Source organism: Gymnogyps californianus, chromosome 5, assembly GCF_018139145.2.
Source record: "Gymnogyps californianus isolate 813 chromosome 5, ASM1813914v2, whole genome shotgun sequence".
NCBI lineage: Eukaryota > Metazoa > Chordata > Aves > Accipitriformes > Cathartidae > Gymnogyps > Gymnogyps californianus.
The window spans coordinates 54,248,329-54,276,245 of NC_059475.1; the positions used below are offsets into that span (position 1 = coordinate 54,248,329).

Consider the following 27,917-nt stretch of genomic DNA (forward strand, 5'->3'; position numbering starts at 1 on the left):
CACATATATGCCTAAGGGTAAGTGGCTGGAGCCTGTCCTTCCATAGGAACATAAGTAACAGCCATTCCAGCTAAGACAAAGGGTCTTGTATTGAATTAAACTTTGGAATATTTACATGGTTTGTGATTATAGTTATGTGCTGTAGTACATATTTGTGCTAAAATACTCATTATAGCTCTGAGTAAGTAGAGGAAGAAGTGGCCATGGTGCCTTTCAGCCACTGTATTGCCTCTTCTCAAGAATGGATGCTCTGGATGAGCTCACACTTAATTTAAGAGACCCAGCAGTACTCAGCTTGTGGTCCATACACACGCTGGGTCTGCAAAAAGTAGCTGGGGAATACTAACCAATTGTCAGTAGGCTTAAATTTGCTATAGATAGGGCAACACATACACTTGACAATTTGTAAGGGTCTGCAGATGAGAAAAATATCCACATTCCTGTGTAAAGTGCAGCAGCTTTCCTACAGACTGCTCTAAGAGTGCCCCAGTTCTGTCAATTTAGTTTACTTTGTGTTTCACAACAAGGCTCTAGTCTCTGGCAGTCCACCCTTCAGTTCATCTTACGTAGCTCTTGGACTCCTATGTGGAGCAAACCAATTTGGAGGAGAGACTAGCTGGCTTACTGGCTGCTAGGAAGGTAGCCTTCAAGCACAAGCTCAGTCAACTTTAGTTGTTACTGAGCCAGGGCCTGCACCCTGGCATGGGTCGCAAACATGGTACACACGCAGTAAAACGCCGAGGACCTTAGCAGGGTTGAATGTCACATGCTTTCTCCTCACCTCCTTCACGGAAAATCTCATGCCTTATTTGCTCTCTGTCACTATTTTTGCCCAGCAGAGGCCTTTCCCAAACATTTTTACTTCCGTGTAGAAATACTAAAGCAAAATAAAAATTATGCTCTGGGTTTCTTGTCTTCCATGTTGATGTCTTAGCCTTTGGGCCATGATGCTGTGATAGGTTTAAGAAGGCAGTTTTTTGACACTTGTCATTCTAATTCCTAAAGCATTACTAGCACTACAATGTGCTTTTACTTTAGCCATGTAGGTAGGTGGTATAGTCAATTCTGCACAAGTCTGAGATTAAAGGTAAGAAAAAAATTCAGCTTACTGGGGGGAGATCTAATTCAGCCCGGGTGATGGTAATTTTCACAAACACAGCATGGTAGCTGTCACAAATACTGTGCTTCTTAGAGCTAGTAAAGCCAATCTCTGATTTTATAATAGTCCTAGTACATGCTCATCAGGTTTGTGCTAGTTCTTTATGCAGGTCACCATTTATTTCTCAAAACTCCACTGCTATGGCAACATATTAAGTATTTTGTTCACTTAGAGGCTAATGAGATTACTCTAGAAGAGAAATTGAGGGCATTTATCAGAGATTTTTTTTACAGTGACAGATACTGACGAATGTAATAATAAAGCTAATATCCACAGAGTTAGTTGAAGTAATTGTCAGAATAAGAAGAAAATTACAGATTTGTAAATACAACCAAATAACCACTGTATTTCCTCATGTTTTTTCCTTTTTTTCCTGAAGTTTTAATTATTCTAAATTGGGGAGAGAAAGAACAAATATTAACATCACAAGCTGGCTACTCTGTTGGGATCACAGTACTAGCAATGAGACCCAGAGCTTTTTGCTGCTCAGTCTCTCACTTTAAATCAACCCAAGCCAGTGATGACTGAAATGCATCTGTCACATGCCAGATGGCATAACTGATACGGGTTGGTGGCTTCAGCCAAGATTCTGATCACATCACGATCACTTCTGCCATGACTGCCAACTTCTATTATTCTATTCTATTCTATTCTATTCTATTCTATTCTATTCTCTACCCTAATTTCTATCCTACTATACTCTACACCTTCCTCCTCAGAACAGCTACATTCCTGTCCTCACACAGCAGGAGGTCTGATTGATTGATTTTTTTTTTCTGTACATAGTGCTGTGTGATAGTAACACCAAAGGCAAGATAGAAAATTTTCCTTGCATTTTTAAGTCTCAGCACAGAGGGTAAGACTGGATATCTCCTCCTCAGAAGAAATTATTTTCTTGCACAAGACTATACAAGCTGTCAGTAATATTTTGTTATTTTTGTGCATAGACATGATTTTCTGTGAGCAAGAAGAGGTGCCTTTCCTGTTCACTGTCTCTTGGCTGATGCCGGTTAACCCAGGTGTCTGAGCCCTGAGGAACAGCTCCAGAAATCATCCTGTGTCAACCAGAATACATCCTGTAGTCTATCTGAATTGAGCCTAATGGTTCAGTTTAATCCCAGATAGACCTTTTCCTCAAGCAATTATCTATTTTACCATCATTCATGAGGATTAATGCTTACAGAGAGCAAAGATTTAGGGACAAATCAGATTTAATGGGGTCTAACTATTGCTGTCAAATGCACATGTCTGAGCCTGAGGGACTCCATCTGCTGTTTGAATCTGACAGGGAGGAGGTCCCTACGCAGGAGCTGTTCAGGGGCTTCAGTCCTGTACCAAGCACCTTGCATCTGGGTTAGGTTAGCCTGGTAAATACCCAGAGAGCACCATGTGGGCTGAAAAGTCCTGAGTGCCAGAGAAGCTTGCCCTCTCCTGCTCCAGTTGACTCGTTATGTTTGGCTTTTCTTATTGGGATTACCACTGGCTCATCAGGCAGACTCTGCTCTCCCTTGCCTCGTTCGTTTTATGGCAGAGCCTTCAATTCAGATAGGCCTGTAGTGATTAAAGCAAGAATTTGAGACATTCCAAACATTTCCCCACCTCTACTGCAGGTTTTAATATCCCTATCACAATGCAGTTAATGATAACCTCCCACCAGAAATTGTGAGCACGTTTCAAAAAATCGAGACACTGGCTTAAAATAAATCAAATTGGAAGTCAGCTGTCTTTCTGTTGTTTGATAAAACTTACAAAGCATTTAGGTCCTTGCCTCTCATTTAGGCATTGAAATCTTCATTTGTTTCAAACATTGTTTATATTGCATTTAAGTCTCTGAATGTGTCAGGCAAGAACTAACTTTTGTTTAAAATTCAAATACAGATTCATGTAATTACCTCTCTGGTGGCTGAGCCTTTAAGTAAAACACCATGAGAATGTATCAAGAGTTGGTAACAGTGAACATCTCTGTATACAAATGCATACATATATACCTGTAAACAGATACATAGACAGATTTATTTTTTATATATACATACATTCACTTTAATTTATGAACAATTTAAGAAATTTTCTGTACATGATTCAAGGTAGGAGAGCTTAGGATTTTGTATTTTTCAGAAAGGATTACCTTTCTAAAAGTAGATTTGTTAATGCTTGGAGATTAAAAACAAATGAACAATACTAGATTTTGTGTCTCTGTTCAGAGCTGAATACTTGGAAATGTAATTCAAAGTGACAACAGTCACATAAATAGCGAGTTCAGCTCTGGACGACTTCTTTTCTTCTTATAGTATATTTCATTAATTTATTCTTGAACTATGTTGTAACTGCAATGCACACTGTTACGTCAGACAAAGTTTAGTTAAAAACCAGCACAAAGCACACAAACAGTATGCTCCCCATCCCTTCCAAACCTTATCTACCTTATCCTCCAAAAGCCACAGTAGAAAGAAATATGAGAATTAAGCCTCTTCAGTCAATGAAACAGAGAATGTGGTTTATAACTAATTCCTCTGTAAGAGGTAGGTATATTTTGTAGCTCTCTTGAATATAGTTTTTCACCTTACTATCCAGACATCCAGCTGACTGATTTTCAAGGATCACCTCCTTCAAGCGCCGGAATGGTTGCTCCCAACATGGAGGAAGTCAAGCACAGGTCACAGGAGGCTTGCATGGATGAGCAAGGTGTTCCTGACAAAAGCCAAACTTAAAAATGAAGCATACAAGAGGTGAAAGCAGGACCAGGTGACCTATAAGGTACACAGAAACACTGTCTGAGTGTGCAGGGATGGGGTTAGGAAAAGCAAGGCACATCAGGAGTTGAGTCTGTTGAGGGAACATGAAGAACAATGAGAAGGGCTTCTACGGGGACATCAGCAGCAAAAGGAAGGCTAGGGAAAATGTGGGTCCATTGCTGAATGGGGCAGGGGACCTGATGATGAATGAAATGAAAAAGGCCGAAGTACTCAATGTCTTCTTTACTTTGGTCTTTTCTGGTAGGACCTGCCTTCAGGAATCCCAGGCCCCTGAGGCCAGTGGGACATTCTGAAACAAGGAAGACTTACCTGTCAGTAGTAAAAGACCCAGACATACACAAGTCCACAGGACATGATAGGATGCACACACAAGTGCTGAGGGAGTTGGCCAATGTCATTGTAAGGCTGCTTTTGATTATCTTTAAAAGGCCAAGGCAACTGGGAGAGAGTCCTGAGAAACAGGAGAAAGCAAATGTCACTCCTATTTTCAAGAAGGACAAGCAGGAGGATCCAGAAAACTATAGGCCATTTAGCCTCACCTTGATCCCTGGGAAGATGATGGAGCAAATAATCCTGGAAACCAATTCCAAACACATTAAGGACAAGAAGGTGATTGGGAGTAGTCAGTGCGGATTTACAAAGGGAAAATCATGCCTGACCAACCTGGTAGCCTTCTACAACAAAATGACTAGCTCGGTGGATGAGGGGAGAGCAGTGGATGTTTATCTTTACTGTAGCAAGACTTTCATCACTGTCTCCCATAACATTGGCATTGAGAAACTGGTTAAGTATGGACTAGATAAGTTGACAATGATGTGAATTGAAAAGTGGCCAAACAAACTGCCAGGCTCAAAGCATTGTGATCAATGGCACGAAGTCCAACTGGAAACCAGTCACTAGTGCTGTACTGCAGGGGTCAATACTGGGCCAGTACTGTTTCATATCTTTGTGAGTGACCTGGATGATGGGACACCCTCTGCAAATATGCAGATGATACAAAACGGGGAGGAGCGGTTGATACACCAGATGGTTGTGCTGCCATTCAGATGGATCTTGAGAGGTTGGAGAAATGGGCCAACAGGACTCTCATGAAGTTCAACAGATGAAAATTCAAGTCCTGCACCTCGTCAGGAATAACCTAAGCACCAGTACAGGCTAGGGGCTTACCAGCTGGAAAGCAGCTCTGCAGAGAAGGGCCTGGGGATCCTGGTAGACACCAATTTGACTGTGAATCAGCAATGAGCCTTTGTAGCAAGATGGCCAACAGGATCCTGGGCTGCATTAGGAAGACCATGGCCAGCTGTTCAAGGGAGGTGATTATTTCCCTCTACCCAGCACCGGTGAGACCCCATCTGGAGTGCTGCGTCTCATTCTGGGTTCACCAGTACAAGAAAGACACGGACATACTGGAGTAAGTCAAGGGAATGGCTAGATGATGAAGAGACTGGAGCACCTGTCATATGAGGAGAGGCTGAGAAAGCTGAGATTGTTTAGTCTCAACGAGAAAAGGCTTGGGGGGGTGTCTTGTCAATGTGTATAAATACCTGAGGGGAGTGAGTAAGAAGATGGAGCCAGACTTTTCTCAGTGGCACTCAGTGACAGGACCAGAGGCAATGGGCACAAACTGAAATACAGGAAATTCCACTTAAACATAAGAAAAAACTTTTCTACTGTGAGGATGGCCAAACCTTGGAACAGGTTGCTTAGAGAGGTTGTGGGCTCTCCATCCTTGCAGATATTCGAAACCTGACTGGACATGGCTCCGAGCAATCTGCTCTAGTTGACCTTGCTTTGAGCAGGCAAGTTGGAGTAGACAAGCTCCACAGGTTCCTTCCAACCTCAGTGATTCTATGATTCTGTGAAATTTCCACTCATGAACTCAGAAAAGTACCATTTTTTCTTTTTGGTTTTCATCAGTTGGTATGTAAGTTTTTCATTCCCCATTCATTTATTGTTAAAAATATGTTCTTGCATCAATGATTTGTGGACTTTCAGATGCCTGCAGCTTTTATGTGTTCTCTTAACTAAGTGCATGCAGAGGTAAAAAGCATATGGACATAAACGTTAGCTGCTTAAAAATGTTTCCAGTGGAGCACTGTACCCATTTTATTGGGCAAATTCCTGAGGGTCTTGCTGAGAAATGGTGACTTCTGTTCAGCACAGAGACTTGAGAAATTAATTCCCAGAGTGCCATGTTCCTGTATTTGCTCCTTTATGACATTTGTTCACAATTTAAAGCACAAGTCTCTATACTTGTATTAACAAACTAGGCAAATCTCTCAAATTCTTTGACCAAATAACAGATGACTTGCATCAGGATTTATTTGGGGCTTAGCCATTGTTTAGGCATGCACAAGGACTCATAAGCAATAAATGGCTTTCCATATACCTGAATTACATGCTGAACTATATGGGACCTTTTTCAGTAAATGCAGGCATAGCTGCAATTTTCAGGCACTTAAACCAAAGAAGTAATTTTACACGAGAAATGAAATTCATATTTTCTCAGTGTATTGCTGCTTTATCAACCTGAGTGTTTTTAGTAGGCTCACCACTGCGCTACGTGAACACTTGGTATATTTTAAAGGATACCTATGGGACCTCAGTTCCTCTCAGTGCAGAGAGTTCCCCATTGTTCTGTAATGAGCTATAAAGCAGTTCAGATTGATTTGTTGCATCAACAGAAATTCCAGCTAAAGATGAAACCTGCCTTCAACAGCCTATTTCAATGAAGTCTGAAAGCCATTTGTCTATATTTTCATCACTTACGTTCTATGTTGTGAGACCCAGGGTTGGGGGAAGAGGGGGTTGTAGCACCATGTGACCTCCCTGGGCACTTCATTAAATAAAAATAAATAGAAAAACTCTCATTGACTTCAGTAGGATCTGATATCAGATGTCAGTTTCTAATAAAAGAATAAACTTAAATGTTTACTCTTTAATGTTTAAATGTAAAAGAGAAAACTTAAATGTTCAGGTAGCAACCTACATCATCTTGCAGTGAGCTCAACAGGAAGAAGGAGCAAACCACATATGGGAATGGGCCAGTGCTCTTTGCTTTTGTGAAGTACTGCTCAGGGAAATGGAGGCGACTCCTCTCCCAGTTAACTCATGCCTTTCAGTTGCTAATCAGTCCCACTATAGTCATGGCAGCTTGTTCATACTAGCCAGTGGTAGTGGTTTAAGTTGGCTCCACTCTCTCTTTGGGGCTCCCAAGCAGGAGGGAGTGTGGAAAGAACCATGGCCTCAAGGAAGTGCAGTAAGAGCTCTATTTTGGACCTAATTAAGTGGTGTTGAAAAAACATTGCACATGCAGTATTTTTGGAAGATTGCTTTGAGAAAAAAAGCCAACCTGTTAAATGCCAGTGAACAGCATCTGCCCCTTCACTGCAGTTCCTGGCACAGAATGCGCATTGTCCCCAAATCAGGGCAGCAGTAATTTGCAGGCACTGCCTTGCATGATGAATAATAAAACATACCTATTTTCCTCCACCTCCACAGCAGTTCTCTTTGGCTGCTGCAGGCCTACTCATCTTACGCAGCCCAGTGTTTTGAGGAGAGTATGTTGCAACTGGCTTTTTATCTATAAACATCAAGGCTCCCATGCCCTGGCTGATGAAATACTACTGCTTCCACGTACCTTTCTGAGAGGTGTGAGGATCTGAAAAACTGTTTTGGAAAGTTTCAGAGAAGAAACTCATAGCTAGCCATTCATTTCTGAGAGCTGGAAAGGCCAAGTCAGCACGCTGGGGAAGCTGACAGGACACACACTGGTGAAATAATTTATCTTGGAGCAAATGAATTATATTGTTATTACTGTACTCCCACCACAACTGGTCTTTCTATCCCACCTTCGTCCTGCACTGATGGCTCCTGGGGCAGTAACCATAGCTGGGATCTGGTGATGGAGAGGGGATGCAGTCGGGGCTGAGCTCAGCCCTTGTCTTCTCGGGGAAGGCATGACGCTCCTGAGATGCTTGGCGCACTATGGAACACAAGTGGGGAAACCCGGCCAGAGGCACCTGACTGCGTGCCCTCCTGAGGTACACAGCTGGAGCCCAGGGCGTGGAGGGGAGGAGAAGTACTCAAGGGCACAACATCCTGTTTCAAGCATAGAATAAAACGGAGTACACAGACACAGCCCCATGAACAACCCCTGAAAATAATACCGCCATCCCTGGCCTGGCTCAGCGCTCCCCCTCTTGCAGCTCCCCGCAGAAGAGGGCATCGGGCCGGGAGGTGCGCACCACCAGCCCCCTCACCAGTCCCAAACACCCTCGAAGCCCCGGGGGGCATGGCCGAGGCCCGGGGGGGGGGACTCATCAAGATCTTCTGGCCCGGCAGCTCCCGGCCCAGCGCTGCGGCAAGCTCCGCGCTTCGGCGGGGTAACATCCCCGCCTGCGGCGGGTGCTTCAGGGCTGCCCCGGGGCGGACAGGCCTCTCCCCGCCTATCCCTTGCGAGACCTCCCTTGCGAAGCCGCCCCAGCCGCCAGACGCGCTGTCCCTTTAAGAGTGCGTTCCCGCCCAGCCCCGCCCGCCTGCCTGCCGCTCCCCGGCCCGCAGCCCTGCGACAGCGGCACCGCTGCTGAGGCGAAGCGGTCGCCGCCGCCTTCACCGCGGCCGGGGGCAGCCGCTTCTCGGCAGCTGAGGGGCAGAGCGGGGCGGCAGCATGTCCACTAAGGCGGAGCAGTGTGAGTGGCGGGGCCGGGCGGCGCGGCGCGGCGCGGGCCGGGGCCTGTCAGAGGGGAGCGGCGGGCGGGCGGCCGGGGTCGCCTTCCCGCCGATGGCGCTGCCCTGCTGCCGGCTGTCAGTCGCCTCGGCGGGGTAGCGCTGCCCGGCCTCCTCCCGCGTTATGTGGCGTCCGCGTAGCAGCTGGTGCAAGGGGAGGGGGGGCTGCCTTCATTCTGGCTCTTTCTGTCTCGGCCGCCGCCGAGTGCTCGGTGGCGGCGGCCCTCGGAGCATCTCGCTGCGCGCCCCGCGGCTCGCTGGCGGGGTGGCCTTTCTGGGGAGACGGCGTGTTTGTGCAAAGGCAGCGCCGGGGCCCTGAGTGGAAGAAAGGAGGGGTCAGGGAATGAGAGTTAAGATTGGGACCGCTGGCTTGGCCCTCGGCCCCACGGCAGGAAGGGTCCAGCCTGCCTCGTCTGCTGGTGCTGTGCCCTGTCCCAAAGGATGTAGCTACCTGAGAGACTGGAGATCTGACTGTAGAGACTAGATGTGACCCATGCATTGCCATCTTGAAGGTAGTCTTGCTGTGAGATGGAGTGAGAAAGGAGGTGTGCTGTCATTCTTGCCCATGCTGTTCACCTTTTGGGTGAATGTAGACTGGGTGTTACTGTCTTGCCTACACGCTGCCTGCCACAGCCCCCAGAGTCTCCCAGCAGGAGCCCCCCAGGTGCTGACGTCCCTCTGCCTGGGGCCTAGCGTGCCTCCTCACAGCCACGGATGTTTTAACCACCATGTTGGCTAGATCCCATCAGAGCAAGATCAGATGACCTGGTGGTTGGACATCAGCAGCTGGGCCATGCTGGTGTTCCCCACTGTTGTTACTGCTGATAACTGGTGCGTCTGCAAGAGCGCTGGTGGGAGGCTTAAAGAAAAATACCAGGGTGGTCGAGCTTGTTGCCTATATCAAAGCTACTTTCTTTCCTGATACAGTGTCATGGTTGTGAGCCAGGCAGTCTGTGACCAGTAGGTTGGACTGATGTTTGTCATGATGACATGATGTGATCTGACACCTCAGATGCTGAGACTTGCTGTCTCCTTCCTCCAGGCCACTGGGAAGGATCCTTGTATTTATATATGCCTGTGCTGAACAGATCTAAGGAAAATAATACTTGTATTTTTTTCCTTTAGACTTTACTGCTTATTTACAGTGACGGATGATGTTGCTATTAAAATATTACGTGGATGCTAGTTTATTGCTGTAGGAATGCACTTGTGGCCTCATAAATAGAGACACAATGTTCTGACTGTGCAGCAGCCCTGAAGTGTGCACTGTTCGGATCTGTACCATTCTGTTCTTTCTGCCTTCCCCACCCCCCACTCGAGTTCTGTAATTGTTTCTTCTTTCTTGTGACACTTATACATTAATTATGCTTCTTTCACACTGGCATGTAGAAGAATTTCTGCCGCATTTTGTTCCAACACTGCCTTTGGCACTTTCTTCCTTTTCTATTCTGCCTTCTCTGTTCCTCCATTCCTAATGCTTTTGGTCTGCTCTGTTTGAGCTTCTCTTTCATATTTTATCCTTGACTGTTTTTTCTTTTCATCCCCTTGTACTGTTCAAGGCACTGCATCTTGGCCTGCCGTGTCCCTGTTGCTCTCTATTTTAAGATTTACTTGGGGTCCAGGTTTCAGATCTTTCCGCCTCCTAACATTCTTTTTCATGATGCTCCAGGTAGAGTATTCAGTTAATGGACATATCCTGTGCATTCTAACCTACTGAATGTATTTTGTTTACCAAGGCTGCTCCCCTGACTAGTTCTTACAGCATTACCAAATGTCTTTGTCTCTACATAACTTCAAGATTCCCTCACCTGCAATTTTTGACAAGTGGTGATGGACTCCGACAAGGATTATATTGATGTGCATACATCACTACCAGGCAAACCTTCAAACCCCAACTGTTGCTGTTGTTGCTTCTGCCCTCATTGACTGACAGGCAAGAACCAGAATGTCTCGGGAAAGAATCAAGTCATAATGAATCTCAATTTACCGGGAACAGCAGCAAAACACTACGAATGAGGAAACAGACTCATCAGAACAGAAGAGGCGCTGGTCTAAACATGAATCTGTGGCCACCCCACAGCTCTTTGGCAGGTTGTATGAACAACAGGTAAAATGGTGGCAATCTGGGAAATCGTCTTGAGAAGCCTCCCTTTTTTGTGACCACATGCATCTCGTATCTCATACTAGCGGCATTGACAGTGTCTTTCATCATTTGACTCATCATGGCATGCCTGAGCTCTTCTATTGTATTCAAAGAAAATTAGTTCTTTTTCACCTTAAATAGCAGTAACTGGTGTTTAGTTGTGGTAAGTAACGTCCTGGGAATGCCTAATGCCCACTCTGTTCTTCTCCAGGACAGTAGAGCAACCAAGACCATCTTTAAAGTCTCCTAATGGTTTCACTCTTGATTCAGTCAGTGCTTACAAGGGGGCCAGGGAGTTTAGTTAGGTCTGTGTAGATCCTAGAGAGATACCCAGCAAAGTATCCTGGAATAACTTTTTTTTTTTTCCCTTTTAAAATTTCTTTTATGTGATGACCCTATGACAATGGCTAAGTACTTCCACAGAGCGGCATCACTTTTTGAAGTGTATCTCTGGGTGCTCAGAAACTCAGAAAATTGGATCATTTGCACCCTTCTGTATCTTGAAAGCTGGCAAAGTTTTGCCATGGGGCTTTCCTTCAGAAGGTTCTTTGTGTTCTGGGAGGCTGTGCTGAAATTGTCAGTGTTCTGCAAAACAGAACTGAGAGGTGAGGTTAAAACCTTTAGCCTAAAGCTAATGTTAATATTTAGGCTTTATAAATAAGTTTTCTGTTTTGGTATTTTGCCTGATACAATTGCGTGACAATGCTGATTAATAGAAATAAATAAATTTCCTTCTTTATTAAAAATAAAAGTAATTCTAGATACCCCATACCCTTTATTGAAAGTAAGTAGCTGTAGAGAGGCAGACAGTTCTCTGAAATACATCTAGACCTGAATTCTGACATCATCTTTGGCATTTTGTTAATCCAATTCGCTTACAGATATCTGACAGCAAACCATGGCAGCCACAGTAAACTGTGCATCTTGCTGTGAATTGGTCTTTGTTGGGTACTGTGAAATGTGGTCTGTTTTCTTTGCAAATATGCCTGGTTCATACTCTTCCCCCATCCCGGCAAGAGAAAGTAGGATCACAAAATACAAATACATTTGTGAAGTAATCCTTTCTTAATCTAACCTAGTCTAGATCAGTTTTTATAGGGGTCTTTAAAAAAAAAAAAGAGAGAGAGAAAGTCTATCTTTAAATAATCTGGTAAACTGACCTGCAAATCTGGGACTATGACTGAGATAGTGGGCAGAAAGAATGAGGTGTGGGATGAGGAGGGGAAAACAGATCTTGGACTGCTAAAATGAATTTCTGTAGCCTAGAGTGAAACACATCATGACCAAATGTTACTACCCCAGTGGTTTTGGGGGTGTGTAGGAAGCTAGTTATGGCTGGTCTCACAGAGACAGGGATAACCTCCTGAAAAGCACAGTTCATGTGCCACAGGCCTATGTGGTGGCCTGAAAGGCTCTGATCTTGCTCCTAGCTATACTGAGGCAGTCTGAGTCCACGTGACAAAACTTCTGTTTTCAGTTGTTTGGGGGGAAAAAAAAGTAGCGATTGATTCTAATTATCTGTTAATGTCACCTTAAACTAAATTTGTAAAGTAAAACACTTAAAAGTGAGGAAATAAAGTTGCTTATGCATCCTTAGTTTATTACTTTTGCATATGCATTGTGACAGTGTCCCTAATTGCATTTTTACTTCCTGTTTTCCCATAGACCCCAGCCCTATTCAGTCACATGATGGGCTTTCTCCCTGTGATGAAGCAGGGTAATATTGTGAGGGAGACTTTTGTCTGTAGAAGCTTCACTTGCTGCAGAAATTGGGAGGGTACAGTCAGTACAGCAGGAAACGGGAGAAAGGATGATCATGATGAGGGCAGCTGGGTGCTGGAAGACTGGGTTTCTTGTCATGCAATTCAAGCAAACAGTATTCTTTGCTTGATGATTATTTGAGTGTTCCTTATTTTATGGATAACTGACTTGAAATTGTCAGACCTCATTTGTTGTGTGACTGAGCACTCAGATGCTTTTGTTTACTGGATGTGAAAGTCCAGTACATACTGCTATCTGTACTGGCAAAATGACTCTCAGTGTCTCAAGCTGAGCCTCCAACAGCAGCTGCAGACACTTTGCTCTTGGTGTCTGTCCTTCACTCTTTTTCTGTAATATGGATACAATGTCACCCCTTCTCATTCAACTTGTCAATAGTACAGAAAAAATCAGAATGCTCATGAAATGTTCAGATACAGCAGCAGCGAGAGGCATAGCGATATCTCTCAGGAAGTTAGTGCCCTTCTGTTCAGTGGAGGACTTAAAGGTATTCATTCTTTAATAAATGCCATTTGACAGTGAGAATAAAACAAAGTATTGACTAATTGCTCATTTAGGAAGCAGGATTTATCTTCCACACTGAAGGAGCCCTGTAGGGGAACGAGGTGTATCTTGGTGTAGTGAAAGACTGTCATAATCCCTATGCTCAAGGGCTGAAGTAATTCAGAAGCATCTCCCCTTTTAACTGCCTATTACAGAGTCTTGGTGCACTTTTAAAATGATTAAGAGTTCACAGCCAGCTCTGCTTTCATTGAGGCTGTGTCTGCACAGAGTGATGCTATGAACAACTGCTGAGCAGTCTAGCTGGAAGTGCAGTTGAGCTGGTGCAGCCCTCTGCCCCAGCCAATGCACTGTGTTTCTCAGCAGAGTTGATTAGTCTGAGCAGAGCAAAAAAAAGAGTTGAGTGTGCTCAGGTGTCTCTGCATGAGACTGTCTTGTGCTATATAGGCAATGTAAGGCATTGCAGCTATGGTGGGTAATCACTTTTTTCCAATATTGAACAAGGATCTCTATTAGAAAATAAACCCACTATTATTTCTAAAACAACAAAAAAATGGTTTCAGTAAAGGTGTAGAGCTCCTACTGCTCTTTGAAATCCCCTCACCTGCTTGATCAGACTTCCTAAGACACTTAAATAAACAGCACAGATCTTTTCATGTCTTTAGTTCATTGCATAAAGTAAATGTATGACCTAAAGTAAATCACATAAGCTCTCTCTGTCTTACCTTATATCTCTGCTTTGGCTGTAGAAATATTTATCCGTCTCACATGAACCTCCTGTGATCCAATAACTCATTCATTATAAATAAATCTTGAAATGCGTGGAGACAGAGAAGAAGTGCAGGCTTTTTGGTAGTTGTTGTTTTACTGGTAGTTTTTTTTTTTTTTAATTTGCTAGCACTAAGTTGGTCTAATACAGATGCAGGCATTCACTTCTGTGCTTTCCCCTTGGCACTTTTACACTGGAGTGTTCAATTTATTCTGTCAAAACAGAAGGAATGGAGAGACTTTTCTGTTTTTTACAATTTAATTCTTAAATTAAAAAATCAGAAATGGTAGGAACAGACGTGATTCTGTCACAGTCTGCAAAAAACCTAAACGAAAATTTCTCTGTTTGTTTTTTGTCTTTTATGTAGTTGCTTCCAAAATCCGTTACCTTCAGGAGTACCACAACCGGGTTCTCCACAACATTTACCCTGTGCCCTCTGGAACTGACATTGCAAATACTCTGAAATACTTTTCTCAGACGTTATTGAGGTAAGTTTTAACTAATGCTCTTGAAGAAAAAAGAGCTAAAGAATTGTAGGGGATATTGATTGACTTTGAATTGGTTGCAAGATTTAATGGGTCAATGCTCAGCCAAAAAGAGTCAGAGCATAATTTAAGAAAAGAATGGTATGAATTAATCTCTTCAGTGGCTGTTGCCCAATTTGCCCAGTTGAGCTGCTTATTGAGTGGCTGATTCTAAAATAAACTTGGTTGATTACACATTTGCTTGGCCCTCCTAAGACTTAGCTGACTGCACAAACATGCTGAACTTGTGAAGAAAGGAGTTTGTGACCTATAGAATTTTAGATGTGTATACTCATGGCCTCCTTGACAGTCCTGGTGCCTCAGGATCCTAGAGTGATGAGCCAGATAAGCAGAACTAGGTTCTTACTGTGCCATAGTTCAGCTGGCTGTCAGGTTTGGGTTCTGGTTCAGTCCCTTATAACAATACGAGTAGACACAAAGTTTATATACAGGTCTGGATTTGGATGGCAACAACAGGTCAGATTGTTCTGACCCGGGGTTTTGATTTAGTCCAATATTTAGTAATAATATATAGTACTAAATATCGTATGATTATAGAATACATTTTGAGTAGGAAATACTACTTCTTGTCTTGCTAAAAAGATACGAAAAATTGTGAGACTTAATCAGGAATGACATATTCCACAGTGCTACCTAGTGGTTTCATGTTTTCAAGTTGTTTTTAAAATGGCTTTTGACAGTGAAGAGGTGATTTCTGTCTGCCCAGGTTTTGGCTGGCACTAGTTTTCACATCCAGAAAAATGCAGTTAAAGCTGCATTTCTATGCATAGGTTCCTGATTTATACCTGGAAAGATTGTCCCTGCTGTCAGAAGGTAGTTTGGAAATACAGCTGTTTGCCTTATTTGATGAGGAAACATTAACAAAATACAATTAACCCGTATGTTTGTACACATACCCCTATGATGTATACAAGTTGAGAAGCAAGAATTTAAACTTGAAAGAATGACAGTAGTTCATTCTGACATTCATTTAAAGCGCATAGGATGTACCTGAATTATTGACCGTGTTTATAAGAAGGAAAGATACATAGACAGAAATACTTGTTAGCAGTGGAACACCTGTTCACTGCAAACTTAAAAACCTCCTGTTTACTTTTGAAAATTTCAGGAGTAGAATTGTTTAACCACTGTGAAATTTGTTTCCCTCATCATTTAGAGTGTTGAAGAAACTTATGGCAACCAGTAGGGCTTTAAGATTCATAAAATAAATTTTGTCTCATTATATTGCAGCAGTGGGAAAAAAATGTCAGAGTGTCACTAAAGATACCTCTGAAATGTGGGTTTTTTCCCCACATCAGGCTGTTTTGATGAATTATTTGCACAACACATACTTAAATCACATTTAAGTAAGGTTCTGTATGACAAAACAGCCTCTGCTTAAATGCTGTGGGCCTTCAAGCTGTTAAAGCAAGAAAGTTGGACTTGATTCTGAACGTGTTTTCTCTTAGCTGTAACTACCAAGTGCTATAATGAGATCTGTTTCGTTTTGGGCAGAAGTTCATTGGGACAGGATGGATTTAGAGTCTGCTGCTTAAAGAAAGTGTCTTCGTACTACTCTGTTGTCTTCATCTTTCTAAGGAGTATAGCTGACGTCCTGTGTGACAAGTTCTTCACACTCCATGAGCAGTGGTGTTTCTGGGCTTACTGAAAAGGCTTTATGCTTAACGACTATGAGAGCAGATCAGAAATCAGGGCAGCAGTTGCACAACTGAGGAACTCCATTTCTTTATCTCATATTCAGAATGGGACTGAACCAAAATCCTGTTGTTGATAATGCTGAACCTCATGGGACAGAAGTGATACTCATATCTCATACGCAGCTCTACACAAATGGCTTTGTCCTTCATGATCTGGGATCTGATCAGCCTCAGAGCTAAAAGGGCACCAGAAATTGAAGCCAGGACTTGGATCTAAATTTAAGTGGACTGAGTTCTGATACTCAGCAGAGTCAAATCCACATTCTAAATCCCTGTGACTGGGGAATTTGAACGGTGGGTCAAAGCCTGAGTGCTATGGTTGAACCAGTGTAAGTTTATAGACTTGCTGATACTAAGAAAGAAGCTGTATAAAAAAGCAAAACAAAACACGCCCTGTATTTAGTGTGGCAGATGGAAAGAAGGAAACTCCCACCCACTGTGTGCAGATCTGTGCCAGATTTACCCTAAAACTAAGCAGACTGGTTAAGAAGCTTTCTGAAGACCATGTTCAGAAATTTCTTTGAATATTCTGCATGCTGAGTCTTCTTTCTGCCTCCTACACTGAGACTCCATTGTGCAAGGTTTAACATCATTGATAGAAGTACATGGTGGAGAATAATCTTTCTAGCTTGAGACAGAGCATATGCAATGAATTTGGGCTGCTAAGAGAATACTGATCAAACAGTAGCAAAAATGCCCATTGATTTCTGGAGATTTTGAGTCTGATCTTCAGAATAGGTTGCTTGTGATCATCTACTATTTGAAAATAACTTTAAAAAATATTTCCCAGTTTGTGTACTCTCCTTGCAGCTGAATTTTTTAGGACAAACATTTCTTGATGAACATACGTAGTCATAGGAATAATGGAGGAATAGTGATTAGTCAGAGAAAGTCCATATAATGATTGGGTTTTACAGGTGTAGCTTTTACTGTTTATTATACTTTTTACCTTTCCATGTTATGGACACATTGACTGTGTTCTTTTCAGTGGGGCATGCCCACTGTTTTGGATCACATTCATATCTGGTGTCATTCTGCTAGCTATAGTTGGATTGCACAAGGGATTAATTTGTTCCTTTGCTCTGTACATAGCCTCAATAAATCACAAGCTCAGGGGTGGGGGGAACAGATGTGGAATGGCTGAAAAAATTAAATTCCTTATTTCTATAAACAAACATCACATAAAATCACCATACACAATGCATAGCACATTGATTCATTTAGTTCTTCTTTAATTTTCTCTTTGGGCAAAAGCATTTCTTTACATTACAGCATGAATTTGTTTCATGCCCTGCTCATTTTCAGTGTTTTCTCCCTCATTTGAGGAATGATCTAAGACTTAATAAACATCTTGCAGAACAGCTCATTCTTTCACATTTTCTTGGAGAAAATTCTCCATATGTATTTCTAAGTGAAATGTCTTACATAAGGAATAGTTATAAATGCCCAGTGGCTAATTAATGGTCAAGCTTGTTTTGCTGCCTTGGTGAGATGCAGTTCTGTTGTAGGCATTTTAGGAAACCTTTCCTGGAAGGCAGTAATTTTGGGATAGATTTGCAGCAAAGATGTACAAATCTTGAAACAAGCCCTGGTAGCTTTGTCACTTGTCATGGAGCAAGTTCAGTATGGAGTTATGATCTGCAGACACTCCAAATTCTCAGTACTTGGTCTGAACAGAAAAAGGAGCAAACTGCAATCATTGTATCTTGGTCTCAGGGGACTTCCTAGATTTTTCAGTTTTGACTTTTCCATTGATTGCTTTTAAGACATATGGGTCAGGCAAAAGCCTGGGTCTGAAAGTTGGTTGGGGTGGGTTTTTTTTTTTTTCCCCCTAAATTTGGCATGGTTGCAGTTGGAATTTAGATACCGTCTCATTGCTGTTCCTGAAGTGAACAGGATGCCCTGATCAAGATACAAGACGGTGTGCTTTGGCGTCTAATCCATAGATGGGCCATAGCTCCATATTGAAAGGAAGGGAAGCCTATAGAGTAAGCTCTCCATCACTACCTTACACTTTCCAAAGCAAGGATTAATTAATACAGTAATGTCCTTTCTGGAAATAAGTGTGCTTGAAGTGATGTGTTGGCAAGTAAAGGGATGGGTAATTGGTATCATCTGTTGGTAGATAGGGAAGGAATATAATTTAGTACCTTGATATCTCTAAACATGAGCTGCAAAGCATGGCAAATGAACATCAAGCAAATTAAAAGGAATCAGCACTCTGATAATTTGTTTTTAAAGTCATACTAGATCTTAGGTGATTTTCTGATACGATTTCATAAACACTGGCATGACAGTCACTACGTTTCTTGTACTGGACATTGGGTAACAGAAACCAAAATAATCTGCCAAATATGTAAGGCACAATAACAAAGGGGGAAAAAAAAGTATGTAGTTTCTTAAAACAGACTATGTCTGTCATCTCTGACTGCAAGTGTGATGTGATAGTAGCCACTTGGCATAGAACTGTACTTGTAAAAATGTTTTATATATATGGCAAATGAATGACACCACCTCTTATAAGCACCTTAGCAAGAGTTTAGCTTACTTATGTAAATTGTTGGATTGACTTGAGAGGTAAGATATATCTTTGCTAAGGTGATTATATGATAGGGATTTCTGTACTGTTAAAGAGGACAGAGGTTTCCAGAAGTGCTCCCTCTTGATGTAACTCTGCTCTTCATTAGTCAGTGGAAATTTTAATTCCACTGACTTGTCTTTTATAAGATTTAACACTGACTTTGGGAACAGAGTTAAACCAACAGCAACTGCTTTTGGAAATCCCAACCACTGAGAGGTGCAAAACGTGCTTTATAAAAAAAAAAAAGCATTGTGTGTGGTTTAATATATTTAAAAGGTGTATGACATTTTATAGGCACATATGAAGATTATGAACTAACCCTATAATTGCCTGATAACTAAAATATAACACTGCTTAAGTGACGATTTATTTCTATTTAAAATAGTGGGGTTTTTTTTTTAATAAATTAGATTAACATGTTTACGACCATGTTTACAACATTCTTAAAACGACATAACAAGCTGGTTGACGTATAGCCTCTATCTTGATTCCCACTAAATCCTTTTTATTTTTTGAAATTATCTCTCCTTTAGTTTATAGTGAGTTTTGTTGAATAATAACGTAAGTAACAGCAGGAATGTATGGTAACATACTGTCTGATCTGCAGTTACATAATTGGTCTTGCTTGCTTAGCCCTTAGATTTTTGAAGGTAACTATTTACCCAAGGAGTGTTTGTATTCATAAAGTAAAATGTTTCCTCCCTAAACATGGGCAAAATTAAAAACACACATAAACAACCATTATCATTAGCTCACAAACATATGCTAAAGACCATCTACTATATATTATTTTATAACTTTTCCAAATGTAGTTTAGTTAACATTTTAGAAATATTATATTATTTCTAAATCCATGTGCCTGTTTAAACTTCATTATCTCAAATGATACTGAGTGAGTGGTCATGAAACAGTATCATAAAATACATACAGACATTATTTTAATGCAATAAACATGTGATTTTTAAGACTATCTTAACAAACACACATGTTTATTCTTTGCTAAAACATGTTTCTGCAAGTGCCACACCTATATTTTGCATGTTTTCAGTCACTTGGTTCAAAAGATTATAGGGGGGAAAAAATAAATCTCTCAAAATCCTCAAAATCTCAGAGCAAAATACCAGCCTGTTTTGACACAGCTATTTTTCCATAACAGACACTTTTAATTCTCAGAATTTTTCTTAACTGTGAAACATGGGTAGGGCACTGAAACATGCATTTTTATATTTTTGCTCCTTATGAACCAGATAACACATGAGATGCAATGAAAATTTCCTAGATGTCAATTTTTAATTCTCTTATCTTGAAGCATGAAAGTGAATAGTTGCTAGATTTGTAGACACGCTGGTTTCGGTAGCGATTGCATCTTATGTGGGACGTATCTGGTCTTTTATTATTTGTTTTATAGTGTCATTTCAATGTAATGTGCTGTTCTTTGTGTCTTTGTTGTCTCTTTTTTTTCTTTGTCCCCCCAACAGCATTTTGTCCCGCACAGGGAAGAAGGAGAATCAAGATGCCTCCAATTTGACAGTGCCCATGACCATGTGTCTTTTTCCTGTGCCATTCCCACTCACCCCATCTCTAAGACCACAGGTCAGTTCCATCAACCCTACTGTTACTCGCTCCCTCCTTTACAGCGTCCTGCGAGATGCTCCATCTGAACGTGGCCAGCAAAGTCGTGATGCTCAGTTATCAGACTACCCATCTTTGGACTATCAAGGACTTTACGTGACACTGGTGACACTGCTGGATCTAGTTCCCTTGCTACAACATGGTCAACATGGTAAGCAGGCCCTTGAACCCTTCCAGTACGCTTAACTTCAGTGCTGTGAATCCATGAATGATGCATAAATGCGGTAGAAGAGATGGGCCTAAACTGACCTGGATCTGGAATTCAAATCTCCTGGGATGCGTTTATATCCAAGTGTTTGGTTTGACTTTCTTGAATAAAAGATGGTTTTTTGCTAACTGTGGATTTGGGTTTGAATTCTGAGGTTGTCTGATTTTTAGTGACATGCTGGTGGTGTGTAAGTAAAATACAATGGTATGTAACAGAAATAATACAGATGGGTCTAAAAATCTGGATTTTTAATTTGAATCTGCTGGGATATCTTCAGACTGGTCTTTTTGGGGTGGCTGTCTTAAAAAGGCACAAATTGCTTGCAAACGTGTATCTGGCCTATAACAAATATGCAGATTGAGTGTTTTGGTGAAGGTCCATCTCTAAACAGGACATAGTATACGTTTAATTGAAGAAGAACCATGGTAATGGTTATTTGAGATGGCTTTAAAATACTCCTGGCTAAAAAGATAGCAATATCTTTGTCTGACTTACAGAAAAGCCATATTTTCTTATGTTTTGAATTAGTTAATCACAAGCTTTTTTTGTGACTGTGTTGTATTTATATTGTTTTCCTTCAAGTTCTGCATATGTCTGGCTTGTTAGTCTGCGGCTTTTCATACTGGGATTCAGGAGTCCAGTGTTCTCCCTATGTTACATAAGCCAAATATTAATTTTCACCATGGTATCAGGGTGTATTACTTACATAGTTTAGTATAGGAAGTTTGTCAATCTGATACACTGCTGAAATTCTTTAGGAGGAAAGTTGTTTCTGTTAAATGCTGAATTCCTTTTGAGTTGGCAGCAGCATGTTTTGAATCAGAGAGTACTGCACTAGGAAATGGTATGATCTTGCAAAAGGGGGGCTCCTAGAAAATTATAGACTTGTCGACTTAACTTCAATTTCTAGAAATGGTGGAGTTAATTATCAAAACAATCTTTTTCTAAATAGATAACATGGTGATAATTAACAACCAATGGAGACCTGTAAAGAACCAATAACATTGAGCAAACATAATTTCTTTTTATGGCAGCACAATGGCTCTCCTGGCGAGGTTTTCCTGTCCTTAGTCAGGCTTTTGTTGCTGTGTCACTTGACATCCTAATAGGCAATCTGAGACATATGGTCCCCACTTGAGTGAGGAAAACACTCCAGGAGTAATTACCAGTGGCTCTTGTCAGCTGGAAGGGTATACCAAGTGGGAATCTTACAGGAGTCTGTGCTGGGTCTAGTGTTAGTAAATATTTTAATTTTTTTACTTGGCTGATAGAAATGAGAGAGCACTTTGATTTGCAGGGGTTATCAAGATGGCGAATAGCATGTCCTGTGTATGAAAGATATCTGATTCAAAACAATCTTGGCAAATTGCGTTCTGTTTTGAAACATCTTCAAAGGAGAAATGTAAAATACTATGTTTAAGCAGGAGAAGTCACAGGCAGAAATGAAATAGGGGAGATACTAGCTTGAAAGCTGTACAGCAGAGAGATCTGGATGTTACAGTAGATCAGAGGCAGACCATAAGTCACTAATATATTAATATTATTCTAGCAATACGTTAATAGGTGTTTTGTGTATGAGACACTCAAAGCATTTTGTTTATCATTCTAGCAGCCCTAGCAAGGGCTCAGCTGGAGTAAAATTTTCAGATTTGTCCATCTGGCTTCAAGAAAGACATGGACCATTTGGGAGCAGTCCAGGAAAAAGAAATAAGAATGATTTGAGGTCTAGAAAATGTGAACAGTGAGAAAAAAATGGAAAGAACTTGGTTTGTCTAGCTTAGAGAAAAATGGAAGGGAGACATGATTATCATATACAAATATGTAAAGGTTGCTGCAAGGAGAAATAAACTAAACCAAACTATTTGTGGTTACAGTTGATTAGGATAAGGAGTTATAAGTGAACTGCAGCAATGGAAATTTAAAAAAAAAAAAAAAAGGCCTTTTTATGATAAAGATGGTTAAGCAGTAGAATGAATTGCCAGGAGAAGGAGTGAACTATCTTGCAGATTTTTAAGAACAGTTTAGATAAATATCTGCCAGGAATAATTTGGTTGACTCATGCTTGGGGCAAGGGGAGGTCACTTGATATTTTTTTTTCATGGTTCTGTGTACAGAGAATTAAATTTTGCAATACAACTTGTTATTTATTTTTCCCTCAGCTTAGCATTTGACTAAAAGAAATACATATTTTTTTTTTTTGTCAGAACAATCAATGTTGTTTGGGTAAGTACAACTGGTGTGCTAGGTGGTCCTGAGCTTTGGTCCAATCAGATTATACAAAACTCTCAATGCTTAGCTGGTAAATATGTATTGCAAGAGAGAAACACTCTCTAGCATTAAGGGTCTCGTTGGACCGTTGCATAGAAGACTTGCCAGAACCACTGAAATGGAGTGCTAATTGTAATTCTTACTATGATTCATGATGTTTACAGCTACAGATCTCAGAGCACTTTACAGAGGCAGTTTTAAATCATACTAGTTGTACAGATGAGACTGAAGGCCTGTGTAACATACTTAAGGTTACAGAGCGAGTAACAAAAGGAATGCCTCTCATGCAGGCAAAAGGCCTTCTGATTTATTGGGATCATCATACATGTTCAAACTTGGGGTTCATTGAATGCTGTAACCTTTCTCAGAGGATTATTGGCCCCAGCTCAATTCCTCATTTGGAAGAGGGTATAAAGATTCCACAGTGCCCAGATACACAATAACCTGTCCCTTCCCTTTGGATCTTGAAACGTTGCACATTTCTTAAGTATCCCTTTCAAAGAGTTATAGTATAATTAATTGGAATAAGTATGGAAACTCTTGATAAATATTCCTTTCCTTTTAAGCCTTGGCCATTTTTGGCCTCAATGGCTTCCCAGAAAAACAAGATCCATAGGTTAACCACATGTTGTTTGAAAAATACAGTGATGCTTCCTGTAGTCTCTATGTGGGGGGTACTTTGCAGCTCTCTTGAGGGTAATTAAGATCAAAATCTTATTTTTCTATGACTGATGAAGACTAGAATGCTTTCTGCAAAAGCAGGCCTTTCAATACCAAATTGCACATCAAATTCTGATTCTAATAACATCTCTGCTTAAATGCAGGTCATTGTATCTTAATCAAATAAAAAATTATTTTACTGGCTGTAGTATTCATATTCCCTTCAAACTCTTCTGAGTACTGTTGAACAGCTGTTTCCCTCTGTTTTAGGAGGGGCTTAAAAATGATGGATGAAGTCTCTTGTCTATAGTGATTAATTTCCCAAATTACTTTGAGGGGAAAAATTGAATTTGAATGTAATTTTTTTAAAACTAAAAAGTACATAGTCGTAATTATTTTTCCATTGTAATGATTCTGTATTTATTTCATTTTATTCAACAGATCTTGGGCAATCAATTTTTTACACTACTACATGCTTACTTCCTTTTCTCAGTGATGATATTTTGAGTACTTTACCCTATACAATGATTTCAACACTAGCTACCTTTCCTCCATTTCTGCACAAGGATATTATAGAGTATCTCAGCACATCTTTTCTGCCTATGGCTATATGTAAGTAGAACTCATTCTAGTATTGCTATGTCTCAGAAAATACGGTGCACTGCTATAATAGTATCAGACTGTAGGAGTCAGTTTGATCTGTCATAGAATTGTAAGGGGACATCAATCTACTGTATGTATATATGTAAAATAATTCTACATGACTATTTTTCAAAGGGAAATAATTCTATAATTTTTATTTATTTATTATGCTGTGTTATTGTGTGAATTCTTCCTTCATTTAAAGGGTGAAGTTTAGCTTATGTAAGAAATACACTGTTTTCAGACTCATAGAACTTTCAGTGCCAGCAGTGGGAGTTTTGAATACAGAATCAATGGGCAAACTGCTCCTGAAACAGTAGATGCAATAGCAACATGCGTAATTTTTGCATCTGGATTATATCTGGATGTACAAGAATGACTCTTCTCAATGTAATGATGTTGTGATGAATTTCCGATTTTTCTCCCTCCCTCTCCTCGTCATTTTCTCTTCTAAGTTCTGTACTAAATAGCTGTGCCTGTAATGTCTCCTATGCATAAGTGTTAAGACTGAATCTGACAGTGCCTACCTTTTTTTCTCTTTTTTTTTCCCCTCCCCAAGAGTTTCACATGATTACATAATTTCATAATCCCTGCACAATGTGAATCCTGAGGTGTGTTCTGAATGCTTGTCTATGTACCTGATAAAAAGCTTGATGTGATTTCAGTAGTAGCGAGAAGTTTAACCATGTTCTGCAGATGGAAGCATTAGGATCAATATTAAAAGTAATTTTTAACCAACAAGCCTTTTACTGTGTGGGTGATCAAACACTGGAACAGTTTGCCAGAGAGGCTGCAGATTCTCCATCCTAGCAGATGCTCAAAACACAGCTGCTCCTGAGTACCTGCTGTAGTTGACCTTTCTTTGAGCAGAGGGGTTGGACAAGATGATCTCCAGAGGTCCCTTCTAACATCAACAATCCCATGATTCTGTGAGAATGTCTCCTCCTTATCTGTATTACAAACCTTTATGGAAAAACATGAACAGCTTTTGTACAGAGATCAACACTGATGTCATTTAAGCATGTAGAAGATGCTGTTAGAACATGGAAAGAAGCATGGCCCAGTGTTTTGAGATTAAGATTTTATGGAAATGTATCACCTGCATTTTTTGGCTCTACCAGTCAGTGATCTTGGAGAAATCCCTTAGCTCTTCTGTACCTCAGTTTCCCCATGTAAAATAGTCCCTTGTAAGACATTGCAATGATGTTTTCTCTGTTACCTTTGACAGATTTAATAACAGTATGGAAATGAAAATTACTAAGATATTTCATACGTATGTGCAATAGGTCCTCTTTGGGTTAAGAACAAAATGTTGCATTAAACTCCTTTTTCTTCCATTACTGTTACCTGTTAAAGAACAGCTGATGTAGGTGACTTATCCTGTCCTGTCTATCTTCAGATCTGTAAAACTATTCTCTAAAACAACTGGTTGAGCCAAATCCTTGGTTTACTTAAATAGATACTATTCCCCAACTGCCCTTGGCAAAGATTGCATCCATGTAGAGCATGGGAGCAACCTTTGTCATGCTGTCTCTTTCCTCAGACAGTTTTGGTTAGATCTCTGTATGAAACCAGTCTGCTGCTCTTTAAATTTGGCTTCTAGTACTGTGTCCTACTTTTCTGCTGATGGCCACATTTTAATTGCCAGGTTAGAGCTGCTGAATATTTTGCAATTTAAATCCATACAAGTAGACCTTCATGTAATAATTTGGGGGCTGTTATGTGTGTGGATGAGATTCAAAAAAGCATGAATGAAGTGCAATGAAGAAAGCCATAGTAATGTTGGGTCATGTAGAGAAGTACCAGATAGAAGAGGGAAATTCTCCATTTTCCCTTCCTTCCTTTTCCAGTCGAGTGCTCTTTTAATTAGTGTCCTCATGTTTCCTCACCAGGAATGATATGCCCCTTTACAAGGCGAGTGCAGAACCTTTCCTTCCCCTAGTGTTCAGCTCTGAATCAAACTGAAAGGGAAGATGCAAGAGATTGTGTAAGCAGCTGGAGAGCCAGATGGGAGGGATGAAAGCATCTCACTGAACTGGTAGCTACAATTCTGTGCTTCTGTCCCAAATACTTGGTATTTGGGTCCTGGCAGCCAGGCTTGGGAAAGTGCTGTGAGTGGGGATGGGAAGATACATGCCACATCTCTGTGTGGGAGGTTGCCTTCAAAGCGATACTATAGTTCAGCAAATAAACACCTACACTCTGCAGGGTTTTTCCAAGTCTACCATTTAACAGTAACCAGGAGGCCAGAAGGAACTCTAGCCACTTTGTGTGAGGTCAAAGTTGCAACAGCTTAGCTACACTTCAGTGCTACTGTTTATCATTATCTTAGCACAGCTCGCATAACAAGGGGGACTAATTTTTCTGGTATGTAGCTGTAAGTTGAACTCATACCATGTGCTCCTTGAAGTAATCTGCACCATATACCAACAGCTAGCAGCTACCACCAGCCCCAACCCTTCATCAGTATACCTCAACAGCAGGATTTCCATTTTTTGTTTCTTTACCCTCCACTTCCTCCTTACCTGTCCTACAATCCAAGCCCTAGGTGTACTTGACTATACAAGTGACATTATTTTGACCAGTCTGTGGGTTCTGAAGGAGAGTGCCTGAGAAGATCACTGTCTTTGGTTAATGCAGCTCTGAGAACAAAATCTTACTGATCTGGAAAACCAGGTGTGCGCTCTGTGAAGCAATACCATATTCTTGGTCATCTTTCTCTTCCAGCAGAAAAGGAGTTTCACCCCATCCCAATACAGAATGTTTCTAGTTTTTTAGGGTTTTTTAGGGTTGGTTTTTTTTTTTTTTTTTAAATGACATAGTACCTTAGGATTTTTATTTGCATCAGTTAGAATGTTATATGCTATTCTCGCCTTATTTTCCTTGTTGTACAATAGAAAATGGTTTTTGTTTTTTTTTCTCCTTTCTTTTAAGTGGGATCCTCAAAAAGAGAAGGTGTTCCAGCACATGTCAATCTGTCTGCATCATCAATGCTAATGATTGCAATGCAGTACACATCAAACCCGGGTATGTGTAAACATGCAACATGGTATCATTCTCTCTGAAACTATGAGTCATGAAGTACTGTCAAATGCAATCAGAAAAGTTCAGATGATGGGAAAAATCTGTCTCACCATCCAACACAGGATGAAAAATAAGTGATTTTAGTCAAAACTGGAATTTCTGAGCATCATGCTTGAAGTAATCATTATGTAGATAAGAGATCTCATTTTGATGAAGAAATAGGATTTGGCCCTGGATTGGAGACTCTGATCTACTCTTGCTTGACATCAGAAAATAGTGTTGATACATAACATCAGTGTTGGAGAGAAATTACCACTAACTGACTATAGAAATTCATAGTAACAGTTTGTCTTATACTATGATTCATATCCCGCCAAGTTCACAACTGATACTGTTTTTAAAGAAGACAGGTAATGCTGGCTGCAGGCTCAACAGAACTATAATGAATTTAAATGTCATTGTAAGTATCTAAACACAAGGCCATTCTTTCTCACTGTGGCACAGTCCCAGTTAAATCAGTGGGATCACATAACCAAATTGAAACAAAATTTAACCTGAGGGAGCTGTTACGTTGCACAGTAGTCAGCTATCTCCCTGTAGATGGGTAGATGGTGTGTGTGTGGAGGAACCCCACACTGCAGTATGCACGTGAGAAGTGTCACATCATGCTTACATAGTTCACAGTGGTAAATAAAAGCAGCACACTGTTTTTAAAAGCTACTCGCACAAGTTAGTTTTTTTCATGAAATGTTCTATTTTTGGTTTTGAATTCCATGTTCCAGCCATCTGAGGAGAATGTTGCTCTGTGGTTTTTGGGAAGTCAAACAT

The 27,917-nt window shown here is 40.9% G+C and overlaps 1 protein-coding gene across 1 annotated transcript in view; it reads left to right on the plus strand.

The window, feature by feature from the left end:
• The first annotated feature begins 8,552 nt into the window (after window positions 1–8,552).
• Window positions 8,553–27,917, plus strand: part of UNC79 (unc-79 homolog, NALCN channel complex subunit) — a 115,552-nt gene continuing 96,187 nt past the window's right edge. The window contains 5 exon segments of the mRNA XM_050897263.1: window positions 8,553–8,603; window positions 14,200–14,320; window positions 20,134–20,438; window positions 23,865–24,035; window positions 27,000–27,092. Coding sequence (XP_050753220.1) covers window positions 8,582–8,603; window positions 14,200–14,320; window positions 20,134–20,438; window positions 23,865–24,035; window positions 27,000–27,092 — 712 coding nt within the window. The 5' untranslated portion in view covers window positions 8,553–8,581.